Source organism: Haliotis cracherodii, unplaced genomic scaffold (genome assembly GCF_022045235.1).
Source record: "Haliotis cracherodii isolate W230 unplaced genomic scaffold, xgHalCrac1.p SCAF_1, whole genome shotgun sequence".
NCBI lineage: Eukaryota > Metazoa > Mollusca > Gastropoda > Lepetellida > Haliotidae > Haliotis > Haliotis cracherodii.
Genome location: NW_027266264.1, coordinates 78,731,642 through 78,744,643, shown reverse-complemented (window position 1 = coordinate 78,744,643; position 13,002 = coordinate 78,731,642). Strand labels below are relative to the sequence as shown.

Below are 13,002 nucleotides of genomic sequence, written 5' to 3'. Positions count from 1 at the left end.
TCTGCAGGAATTATTTTCTACCTTAATCTTCAACAGATAACCTTTGCTATGACAGAAACATCATATTTTCTTTGTAACCACTTGAAGAGTATCACAATGGTATGAAGAGAAGAGAAGGAACCTGATCCTTTCAACCCGCCCCCACCCACTCAGACTCCCACTTCCATCCAAAACCTAGACTTGCACAAATTTTGAAGGAAATAATTATTAGTTTCAATCATAATTTCTTAATCATATAAATAAAAAGAACAAGTTGCCCTTCTAAGAGATTGTACTGTTCGCTTATCTAGACTTTCCTATTATAAGGATAGAATTACTATACACTCATGGACTTATCATTCAGTACAGCCATGGATCAAGGCTATCCAAAACCAACTGAGAAGTGAGAATAGCACCACTTTGTAGCCTTGCCCCAAGGCTCTACTGAAAGATAAGTCCATGTATGTGTTGTAATTCTATCTTCCTGATAGGCAAGTCTAGATATGTGGACAGTACATGGACTCCAGTCTCTTATTGGGACAACTTGTTCTTATTCACATAATCTCGAAATTATGATTAAAAATAATAATTAGTGACTTAGAGATTTGTGCAAGTCTACAGCACTTGTAGTGACATACATCCACTCTCCAGCCAGTGAGATGGCATCTTGGCTTTACTGACAACAAAACTAAGAGAGCCGATACAATCTTGTTAACATCCAGAGTATGGGCAACCAGCATGGAATGCTCCAATGTAACCACAATTTGCTCCTTCTGTGTGTTCTCCATTTCCTCCTCATCTCCACTGATACATGGGGAAAGTCACACCACTGGGGGTAACAGGGTCACCACCTTAGGTAGATGGCTCCCCAGATTAGCTCGCCACCATGCACAGGAAAGGAGGCCAGAGTTGAAACAGTCAGGGAAATGATACCCACTGAGACATGTAGACGTGTTTATTTCCTCCGCTTGCTCAATTGTCATTTCTTTCCTGGTGCTTATCTACAAAGCTCAGCACAGAAGGTTGACAGACTAAAACATTTTGAAACCATAACACATGGAAATGGATACCTCTTTATCAACATTTCACCACATGCTCCATGATCATTTGTAATAACTCTGGAAATGACTAACATTACATAATGTTTAACCCTTTAAAGAGTGTAAAAAAGAGGGTGTATGATGCTCTGGGTGCAACTTGATAATGCCACCATGATGATGCTATTGCTCACAATAAATAAACCTAATCGCTTATATATGAACACATTACTGAAGCTGAAAGGGTCTCACAGGTACTACAGATATGTACCCAGGTATTTTTCTGTATACAGAAATGTACCCTAGCCAAATCAGAATACAGAAAGGTGACCTAAGATGTGTCCATTCTGCAAGAGGCCATATTGTGCCATGCACTGAACCAAATCCTTGAACGCTTACATGTATGACACGTCCTGGATGCCAAACCGCTGTAAAATTCAACATGGCAGGATGCATTGAATATTTTTATTTTGTGCTTTCCTTACTATAAATGGATCGGAACTGTCATACTGTTGTATGTGTTGGATGTGTATTCTGTAAATCCTACATGGATGTGTACTCTGTCAATCAGAGCCCCCATGGTTTCAGTCAACATGTGAGACATCACTCAGTGAGAGCAGACCGGGTGAATTATTAATAATAAGATCAGATTGTGCCCTGTTATCAGGGTTTGATGACACACCAAGCAAGCCACGCAAAGAGCCAATCATCTCTTGTGAACCTATCTGCTCCAACTCTGCCCTTGTTATCAGATCCCCATCAATCCCAGATTAACTACAAGTTTAAAGGTCTTACAGCTGGACTGTAATAACATACTAGATGATAGAAAATTCCATGACCCCAAATGATATCTTTTTTATCGGTCTTGGTCTGGCAGGCCAGTATTAACTTCTATCCTTGTTTCAGTAGTCTCTAATGACAAACATTTGGAACTTGAGGCCAATACCATCCCTGCATCCCCACTGGGGCAGTTTCCCAGTAAAAATATCTCCTTCCTTTGGGCTGCTATGAATGTTGGTTTGACTCAACCAAACATCCAGGGTCCGTCTGACAACACTGCGGGTTACGCCCAACAATAAAAACCTGGGGTTCCACTCACACTCGCCCACACACATCTGCCATTGCTATAATAGGTTCAAGTTCAGCTGTGAAAAACAACTAATATAATTTCACACAAACCAAATTGACAAAGGACCAATGATATAGTGGAGTACTCCTGGGTGCTTTAATCCTTCGAGAAGAGCAATGATCAAATAACAGTAGAACTGAATAAAACCTAGACTTGACAAAAACATGCTTTTTCCAAATAAGGACAAGCATCTGTATCAATCTGGCTAACCAGGAACTGACTGAATCCCAACAATACTTCCTTATTGGAGTTTGCTCTGCCTACATGTCTGAGAGTTGGCAGGTAGTCAGGCCTTGTGCCAAGACAGTATGACCTGACCTGCCTCCAGGGCGACGTAGATCTGACAAGGCAGGGCATTCATATCACTGGAATCCTAAACTGATTCCAATGTCAATTACATGAAATTCATGTATGGTTTCACACTTGTGGCCATCATGGATAAGTAACAGTTAATGCAGGTTGGGATTGTATCAGCTCTTGCATCACTGTGGTTATTAGAAATCTACAGAATTTTAATTTCAGAATCTTTTATTGAAGTTCTATAGAATATGATTGTTTGTTGTTTAACACCACACTGAGCAATATTCCAGCTGTATGACAGCGGTCTGTAAATAATCATGTCTGGAACAGACAATCCAGTGATTGACATCATGAGCATTGATCTACACAAATGGAATACAAAGACATGCATCAACAAAGTCAGCGAGCCTGACCACCCAATCCCGTTAGTCGCCTCTTACGACAAGCATACAAGTAGTCACCTTTTACAGCAACCATGGGTTGCTGAAGACCAGTTGTGTGCCCGGATCTTCACAGGTCAATCATCAACATGAAGTCTTTAAAATGAAGTGAGTGACTAAATGTTAGTCTACACATGGACAGTCATGATGAGATAGTCAACACCCCTTTTACGGAAGCGAGGAGTAGTTATTAATACTTTGTCTGATTAATACTCATGCCAGTAGCAATCTCTACATAAAAACATAGTACTATTATATGTCTCTATCTCCAGGCTGCATGCATCTATTCAACAAGTCCATATTCAGGGCTGATTATTAATAACTTGGTTAACTAATAAATAACTTTATGACTTTGTCTTCATTCAGCATAGACAGAAGATGACAAGAAACTTAAAAAATAAAGAGTGTGTCGTAACCCCTGAGCCTCTTCTCCAACATCTGTCACTGACATGATCCGAAGACATCATCAAAAAGAGTTTTATCTGCAATCGATGTAGTCATAGATTATGATATTTTAGCTTTCTTTAGTATCTTGGAATAAGCCGATGGTGGTACAACTCTCACGTTGTCATTAGTTTCACCATCGTTCAAGGTGGCCACTTGGGTAAAAAGATGGACACGGAATACAGGCTGAACACATCTAGTTATGTGAGTGATTATATGTCATTGAAGTCATATACATGATTCATTATCAGGTAAGCCTAATCACTTCTCATGGCATGTCTTATAACACAGGAATTAAAGATGTAGTTCAAGGATCGTTGTTGTGTGGAAAAGTAAGGGTCAGACACAAATTTGAATGTTTTAAACACATAGAAATAAATATCATGTTGCTCTTTTCAATAATAGGTTGCACTGGAGCATGTTATATATAGCTAAATCGAGCCATGATAACTGCAGAAACTTTGACCAAAAATCTCATTCCTGGATACCAAATAATTGTTTGTTCCATAACGTTGCACTCTGTAATATTCAATATATATGATGGTCACCTGTACATAATTGAGTCTGGATCAGGAAATCCAATGATTGATATCATAAACACAATCCATGCAAACGAAGACACCCATTCACCAAGCCTGACCACCCATTCCCTGAAGTGGCCTCATGCAACCAACACAGGTTGCTTGGGTTCCACTCTAACCCAGAAACCCCCTGGCGTGATACATGAGGAGAAAATATTACAAATAAGCATTTCAAGTGTTCATAAAACTGACAGAACTCAAATGATAATAACAGTGGTAATGGTTAGTTAATACCAATAGGTCAAACAGGCACTAAATTGTCAAAATTGGCACTAGTCCTAGAGTGCTTGCCAAACTGCCCAATAGTTAACATGTTAAGGTATCATAAATCTGTCATTTTTAAGGGTTTTGCTATATGTTATCATTATAAGGATTAGTGGACTAAACATAAGTGCAAATTATCAGTTTTTGAGCAGTTCTAGAACTCTATTGCCTATAGGCATATATTTAACATTAAGCATACAGCCTCTAGCTAGCACTTACATCACTCATTGACATCGTTAACTAATCTCTTTAAACTAATCACAGGTTCATGGGTTTACGTCAACAGTCAAACAGAACCAGAGTAGAAAGGGACATGCCCCACTGTCGGCAAGTTACTTTGAACATATCAAGGTGCCTGCCACCCCTGCATGGGATATGAAATTATAAGCCTCCAACATTACAAGATGTCAAACTGACATCGCCAACATATCAATTAGCAATGAATAGACGTCAGCAAGTCAAGTACAAGGAGGCCACAACTGATGAATGTACATCACTATCATATGGTCCAGTGAATTTGGCTGGCAAATAACTCCATCACACTGTACCTTGATTTACATAGCGTTTACATAGTATTCACTCATAATGGAAGGATAACAATCTGCGTCACTGTGTTCAAGAGTAGTGATATATACTACTCAAAAGAAGTTAAAGAACCCCCAGTATATATGAGCAGAAACTGTATAACATAAGACTAACAATATCAAAATATAGTATGCCCTCGATTTGACACAAGATTGGTGAAATGCTACAAAACTGGTCCTTTGATACAAACTTGGCAAAACCAAACAAGATTAGTGGTACACTGCAATGAAAAGGGCATTGCGAACGTACTGAAACAAAAGAGGTGTTACCTCTGTCAAACACATAATGCACCAAATATACCCAACTAACATTACAGTAGAGATTACACTATACAACACTGTGAGACACGCGTAATGTAGGGCTGGGACGAGTTCAAAATTACTACCCGGGTGGGTACCCACACCCCTATTACCCGACCCTACCTGGGTACCTGCTGTTGATGTCAAGAGATAGGTACAAAATGTACGATTGGGAATAGTTTGACAGTAGCCCTGGCAGAATGTATCTAGATACACATATAAAACAATGCGTATATACACTGAAGTTTACTGAAGTTTTAGCTTTGTTCAAACATATATAAGTCAGAAGGAACGTGTTCATAGTCATAAAGAAATGCAAACAATAGAGACTTAAAAATGTCGTGTAACCCTGTTATTATATAGTGAATTTTTTGTCATGAAACAATATATCACGTGACTAACCACGGGTCCGGGTAGTCCTGTGGGTACCCGGGTCCTACTCAGTAGCCGGCCGACCCGAGTACCCGAGTTACCTATCCCAGCCCTAGTGTACTGGAAAAGCCATGGGAAACCAATTTACTATCAATGTTGCAAATAGGATTCCACCCACCAGTCTCAGTCTGGTTAGGTTTCAAAATAACTGGATATTTTTTTCTAAATCATGACAATTCATTGCATTTTCTGCTGAGTTTCCAAAACTGACACGATATCAGCCTCTGATTATTGTCACCAGTATATCTATACATCTGTTTGTATGGTCACCGGAAGAACACACAGCTTAAGTCTTAATGAGGCACAGAGGAGATAATGCAGATTCACAGATCAAACAAATGAACTTACCTTTCATTTTTTGCTTGAGAAACTATCCGAGACTTCTCCAGTAAGTATTTTTCTACAATAGCTCTGCAAAGACATGGAAAAATATCATGTAATGGCTTATCATGTTGTGGTTCATAATGATATCTGCTTCAATTCAATTACTAGATACAGACTATTACACACTGTCAAATTGTACATTTGAAGCATTGCCATCCGCTGGAAATCATTTGAGGTCAGTCACGATCAAAGCAATCATGTTTCAGATCAGTTATTACAGAGATTCATGTATGATGAAACACATTATCTTCTTGTCAATTTTGTTCTCAAAACATGAGTTTTGAATTACAGATGAAAACATAAATAACTAAATTCTTGATACAATCAGAAATTAAATCACCAGTATTGTACTGAATGGGAAAATAATGTTTGTAAAACATTTCAGAGCTGTTTGCTGAACAACTGCTATTGTTACATAAATATAGACATGGAACTGGCTTGGGAAATAAAACAGTAAATAACAACTGCACAGCATACTTTGTATTGTACACTGAGATGTGTATGTTGAGAGACTCTCAATATCAATTACTTCTCAAGACAACAAACAAGGCCATTATCTGGACTAGTTGAAATAACAGAAGAATTTTATTGCCAAAATCACGTCTTACAGCAAGTTAACAACTGGTTGATATGGAGCACCAAATTGCAAAGGCTGGTTTATTCAATGAAGTACCTCTTGGGATTCCAAGGCAGAATAGGTCCCTAGTATGCCATGTTTGCCTCCCCTTGGGGATTCATTTATACAATAGGTCCCCCATATTTCATGCTTATCCCCAGCCCAATGATTCAATGGCAGATCAGTTCCCCAGAACCTCAATCTTGTTTCCTGATGGGAATCCAAATACATCTGTCACCCCATGGACATGGCTGACATGACAGATCCCTAGTGACCCCATGCTTGTCACAACTGCCAACTTAAATGAGGATTGGTTGGTAAAGAGAGTCTGTGACCTGACTGATTATATAGCATTGTACCCTGATTGCTTATGGTATAAACCATGGGTTTACATGCCAAGACTTGAACGTTGCTGACTGCACCACACAACAACAGGACTCCCTCCCAACACAGTTCTCTCCACCTACAACCATGTTGCATCCTACGTCCTAGCAGTGAGTCAGACACTCCCGTGTCTAGTGACAGGAAGCCTATTGCTGGCTGTGTGTCAACCTCCATGCAGATAACAATCACACACCTACAAGCCCCCTTCATCGACACCCACAAAACTTCACAAATATTTCCTTCGTTTCTTTTTGGCAGATGCAATAATAGCTTTAAATGATAATGCTCATGTCTGATAGCAATTAAGAGTTAGGCTTAGCTGCTGATACTCGAAGAGATATCTAACATGATATGGTCCATGAAAATAGCTTCTTAATGGAAACATGCAACAGAACAATTTTCAGAATAGAACTGAAAATTTCATAATAATCTGCAAAGTTTTTTCTTGATGTGAACAGCTCAGACACTTTGTACCAAATCCATATTAACAGAATCTAAATACAAACTTGAATAGATTTGAAGTGTAATTTGAAGTGACGAAAATCTTTTTATATAACATGTTTACAGACATGATTTCCTTTTACGTTTATAACTTTTGAAAAATAAAATTGAAAAGCAATTTAACATAAAAAAAATCCCTCTCTGAAATACCTCCTGTGCTGTTGCATTTTAAAGCTTTCTGCCATCATTAATTCTCCATCTAACTCAACAGACAAGTCCTTATTCTTTTCCATAAAAAAATCATAAAACACATGCCGTAATATCTGTCTCCTTACCACAGCTATGTTGACAAGGTCATGGGTAAATACCTCACCTAACTCAATCTACCCACCAACATCAAACAAAGGCAGAGGACCCAAACACATCCTCACTGTTATATCTCTCCCCTCGCCATGCTTTCACTAATCTAATAATCTGATGCATTGCCAGAACCTGGATGGCGTAATCTCATTACTGGTGATTACAGGATGAATGGGCTGGGGTGATGGCTGTGGAGGTTCAGGCCAGGCAGCTCTCATACCTTGTCACTGCCTCTCATATTAGTCTGGCTCAACTGGCTCTGCTGGGGATGAGGCTTCAGCTAGCCATACATGATCTACATCAAAGATCACTTCTAGGATAGCACAGCTTACTGCTCCTTTATCCTAGGAGTCTGCTGACCTCCCGGGCCTGATATAACCAGAGTCTACTCTTGAGGGGGGGGGGGGGGGGGGGGATTTTTGGGTTAGTGTGTGAGTGAGTGAGAAAAATGCCTAAAGTTTTGGGGTTTTTTTTGTTATTTAACACTGCACTCAGCAATATTCCAGCTACATGACAGCAGTCTGTAAATTATCAACTCTGGACAAGACAATCCAGTGATTGAATCATGAGCATTGATCTACACATTTGGGATACAATGACATGCATCAAACAAGTCAGCGAGCCTGACCACCCGATCCAATTAGTCGTCTCTTACGACAAGCATAATCGCATCTTACAGCAAGCATAGGTTGCTGAAGACCTATTCTCTACCCGGATCTTCATGGGGAAGAAAGCCTTAGACATTTACCACTTAACTCTTTCAACACCAGTCAACCAGAAGTGTTTACTGCTGGGACACCGAGTTCCCAGAGACTCTTGTGTGATAGATGAAGCCAACATTTATCAAAGAAAATATCTGCTTGTAAAATATATTTGCTACTACATGTTATACACCATTTGAAAGGTCTGATCCTATGGTTTATAAATATGAAAGTTATGTTTTTCACATTATTTAAAATAATGCATTTAGAACTTATTTAAGTTTGTTGTAAATAAAAAATGTAAGCTAACACGTTGTTAACGTCCAGATTAGGGACCAAGGAAGCGAAAACTTGACTATATTCGGCAAATATAAGATTTCATAAAATCCACTTACCTATTTCTGTTTTATTTTCATTGTTTACGTGATTGAAAATCATTTTAAAAAGAATTATAAACAGTATCTATATCATCACCCATTTCCCGATAACAGCGGCTGTCCGCTCAGTAACATGAAGAAATACCCCCGTTTTCGAGGCTTCGTATGAAAAGCACGTTCGTCGAAGAATGGCATGTGACACATCGCTGGAAAGCTTATTCCTTCATCTACATGCTCGTAACATCGCCTGGTTTTTTTCATAGTTATAACAAGCGATTTCATTGGATTAAAATTGGTTTCTAATGACGCTTTCTTGCTGAAATCTGCAACAAGTTTCGTGATTGGTCTATTTTGAGCACGTGACCTAAGGCAGCCAATCAAATTACAGCTGTGATACCAAGCTCGTGTTTGATAAATTTCACAAGTTGGCGAAAGATTTTTGTTAAATCGTGTTATTCTGAACGTTTTAAGCAGGAAATCACGATATATATTAAAAATATGGAACTTCGTGAATGTATTTCCTGCTAGGTTACGAGCTGTGACAAAGATTTTTCATGCATATATTTTTGCATTAAACATCGTGTCCGAGCCGAGAATTCGAGGCGACGAAAGCCGAGATGTCATTTGACTTACATTACACGCGATCGCACGAAAAGATGGAAATAATAACTTAGATGTAAGTTTGATTACTTTTAGATATATTTTTGTTGATTTCATTTATTACTTTGTATAATATATTTAAAGATTTGTTTAAAACGTCTTTATTTTGCTCTTTGACATTTTCGATGTGGACCCGTTGTCGAAATGTGTGTCCGAGAATTTGATTTTCAATAACATCGCGGGAAATAGTGAATAATTTTTTAATTTATCGATAAAAAATGATAAATTGAAATGGAATACTTATTTCAGACATTGTGAAATGTGATAGATTTAATAAATGAATGATATCACAGGTAGGTCCATAAAAATATATTCTGTTTTGACGTGACTACGGCTTGGCCGGATAACCGGCCTACGGTGTCTGGGGACTCGATGCTTCTTGGCCGGATAACCGGCCTGCGGTGTTGAAAGAGTTAAGTGAAACCACTCAGCATGGAGGACCCAATACTAGCAGCCTGACACAGCTAAGACCTTAGACCACAGGGCCACATGTGCTCCCAATATGTAGATAGACAGGCTGCATTATGTATTTTAAAACTTTATCTGATGAACACTTACCCATGGACCATGCCATTCTCCTTGTAGTTGACTTGAATGAACTTCCCAAATCTACTGGAGTTGTTATTGTGGACTGTTTTCGCATTTCCAAATGCCTGAAACATAAAACATGACATATAAATCAAAGTCAACTTATCTATTTGTTTTCATGACAAACCATGACCATTTAATAATGGCACATGTAGTGGGCTTAGAACCCCTACTTTACTCATATCAAACATTGATCCCAAAGGCGTATTGATGAAACTATTTTCCATACAACTCAGCATAATAGCCGTCTAACACCAAAGCCATGACACTGCAAGCATGCATAGAGCATATATCTGTTTGACATGTCATGGTTCACAAGATACAAAATGCTTGAACTCAACAAACATTTCTCAAATGTGGTGTAAACTCGTGCATAACTGACCCACCAAAATGTATCGGACTCAAATAATTTTATGACCCTGTTCTTAACCAAATTGTTTCCTTTCTAAATTGACAAGACTGATGCATTTTGACAAGGAGGAAGAGTATGGGCAAACCATTATCTTAAAAAGAACATCATAAGAGATCTGCTTAGAGACATAGAACTATGAGAAGACTTCCAGGATGCAATCACAGAGGTAATCATAACTCACTATGTTTTCTGTTAATGTTTCTTTGTTTGCTGTCTAATGCTAAACTCAACAACATTCCAGCTATATGACGATGGCCTGTAAATGTTCTGGACCAGACAATCCAGTGGTCGATATTGTGAACAACGATCAAGACTGTCGGGGTACGATGAAATGAACCGAGTCACCGACTACCCAATCCATTAGGCTGCTTCTTACGACCAGCAAGGTTGCTGGGGAGCAATTGTAACCTGGCACCTCCACAGGGTCTTCTTCTGATGATTACAACAGCTTAGTTCAGATATGGCTGGTGCTATGGGGAGCAGGATCTCCAATTATTCCGTTCTTACAGACAGTAATATGTAATGGACAACCAGGTCCTTGTAGGGCTGGGACTAATGGACGAAGTATTGATGTGGATACATCAATGAATGATGCTTGCTTCAGAGATTGTATTTAAAATAGGCAAATAAACATGATAAATGAATGAGTCATTGAAAGGATTAATCATATTATTATTATCTATTATCAAATCATGTTAGGTCTTTACAAACACTTTCTATTATTTTCCTTATGACAAAATATCAGTTTGTTGAATGTACATATTTTTCAAAGTGTAAAAACCCTATATCTATCAACATTTCCATATTTCCTGTATGAAAACAGTTTCAGGAAACACACTGTATCGATACAACCATATTTGGATATATCAATAGCAGTCCTATTTCTTAGTGAATTCTTTGATGAGATGTACTGATAAGCCCTGCTTTAACCTCTGTGTGATGTCCTAGAGAGTCCAACTAGCATGGTCTTTCTGCTACATCATAGATTATGCTTTAAAAAAAGTGGGCCTACTGAAGGAACTGAAGTGGTCAATCAAGTGGGCAGATCTGTCTGTGCAGTCTAGGTCAGTCAGTTTTCACTGTCAGTCAGTGGTCCACAGTTTCAACCCCATCCCCATCCTTGCCCTTACATCCCTAAACAAACATACACCACTCATACTAATTTCATTAATGAGGAGACAGGAGTATTGTAGTATCTGTACACTGAATCCCTATTGGGTTGTTGTATTTCATTTTATAATTGACCATCATGCATGTAACATATGCTGATGCCATGTAATAATTAAAATCAGATTATTCAGCTTTCAAATCCTGTAACCATGAGAACTAAAGGAGGCATCATACATGCATCAAGCTGTAATGTTTTAAATGAAGGTGTCTCCGGGTCCCATTCCACGAAGTGACCTTAGTGTTACGAACATCGTAAGCCAATGTTAAAGTGTGGTAGTTAAAATCACCTAGGCGCTAAGATCGCTTTGTGAAACGGGGCCCTGGTGCCCATGAGGTCTGCTGTTGCAGCACTTGATTCTAGGATCCACTTCAATGTATAACTTGTAACTGTAGAGTTATGACAAGAACACCTTTACTTTCACGGCTATTTCGAACACTGATACATGTGTGTATCAGTCGGGATCTCAACCTAATCAGATATGAACTATAGGTACTTGTAAATCATCATGTACCAAAGAATAAAATCTCTTATTCTTTTAACATTACTGTTTTTATTTAGTTTTAATTATTTTTTTATGAACATTGGCACTGCTGCTTATCGAATCACAAAAATAACCATAGACACTTGAACCTATGTTTCTGTAACTGCAGTACTTGAACAGTCCATCATATCATAATATCTATTAACACCGGTGGTTTCATTTTGATTCTGTTTTCTAATGCACATTGGCACTACTCCTTGAACAGGTCTTCGCTGTAAACCACAAGAGGCGAAAATAGCATCAGAACAATCCCTGCAGAACAGATCAATCTTTGAGAGATGGGAGAACTCAACAACTGAGACAGGAGTACTGGCTTTAAAGACAACCTTCTATTGGGACAAAAAGCAGAAACCATAAAGACAGAGTTCCCCTAAGATGGGCAACTCATCAAATTATCACTCCGCCTCCTCATTTCCAGATTCTATGGCCACCAGCACAGGAGAAACTGGGGATTCCATGACGCAGATTGTATGTTTAGTTAGAGAAACAAATTGCCCACAGCAAGGATCAACTGATTGCAAGGTTGACTGTACTCTCACCAGGTCAGAAGCAGGTCATTCTTCGGAACAGATTCCTTATATCTTTCAAAACACAAAATCCCAAGTAACAAACACTTCACACAAAGCCAAATGAGTATTTTCAAGGGTCCTCGTCTATTATTAATGATACATTTCTTGAGCTAACAAGGTTAAGGCTGTAACCAAGATTACTTGTATGAGGATACAAGTGTTGTATCATGAGGCCTATTTTTACATACGATAACTGAATTTTTACACGCTGTAGCTCATTTCAGACTAGTGGTTTATGTAAAATATTTAGATTTCGGGGAAAACATATGTCCCTGTAGAAATTCACAGTTTCTGAGTTAACTTGTGGC

General features: G+C 38.6%; 1 protein-coding gene across 15 annotated transcripts in view; it reads right to left on the bottom strand.

The window, feature by feature from the left end:
• The window catches only part of LOC139479663 (unconventional myosin-IXb-like), a 115,142-nt gene that overhangs the window by 76,567 nt on the left and 25,573 nt on the right, over positions 1 to 13,002 (bottom strand). For all 15 annotated transcript variants that reach the window (XM_071263230.1, XM_071262538.1, XM_071262613.1 and 12 more), the window contains exons 3-4: positions 9,972 to 10,066; positions 5,839 to 5,901 (exon numbers count right to left, since the gene is read on the bottom strand). In XM_071263230.1, the coding sequence (XP_071119331.1) occupies positions 5,839 to 5,901; positions 9,972 to 10,066 (158 nt within the window). The remainder of the gene's footprint in view (positions 1 to 5,838; positions 5,902 to 9,971; positions 10,067 to 13,002) is intronic.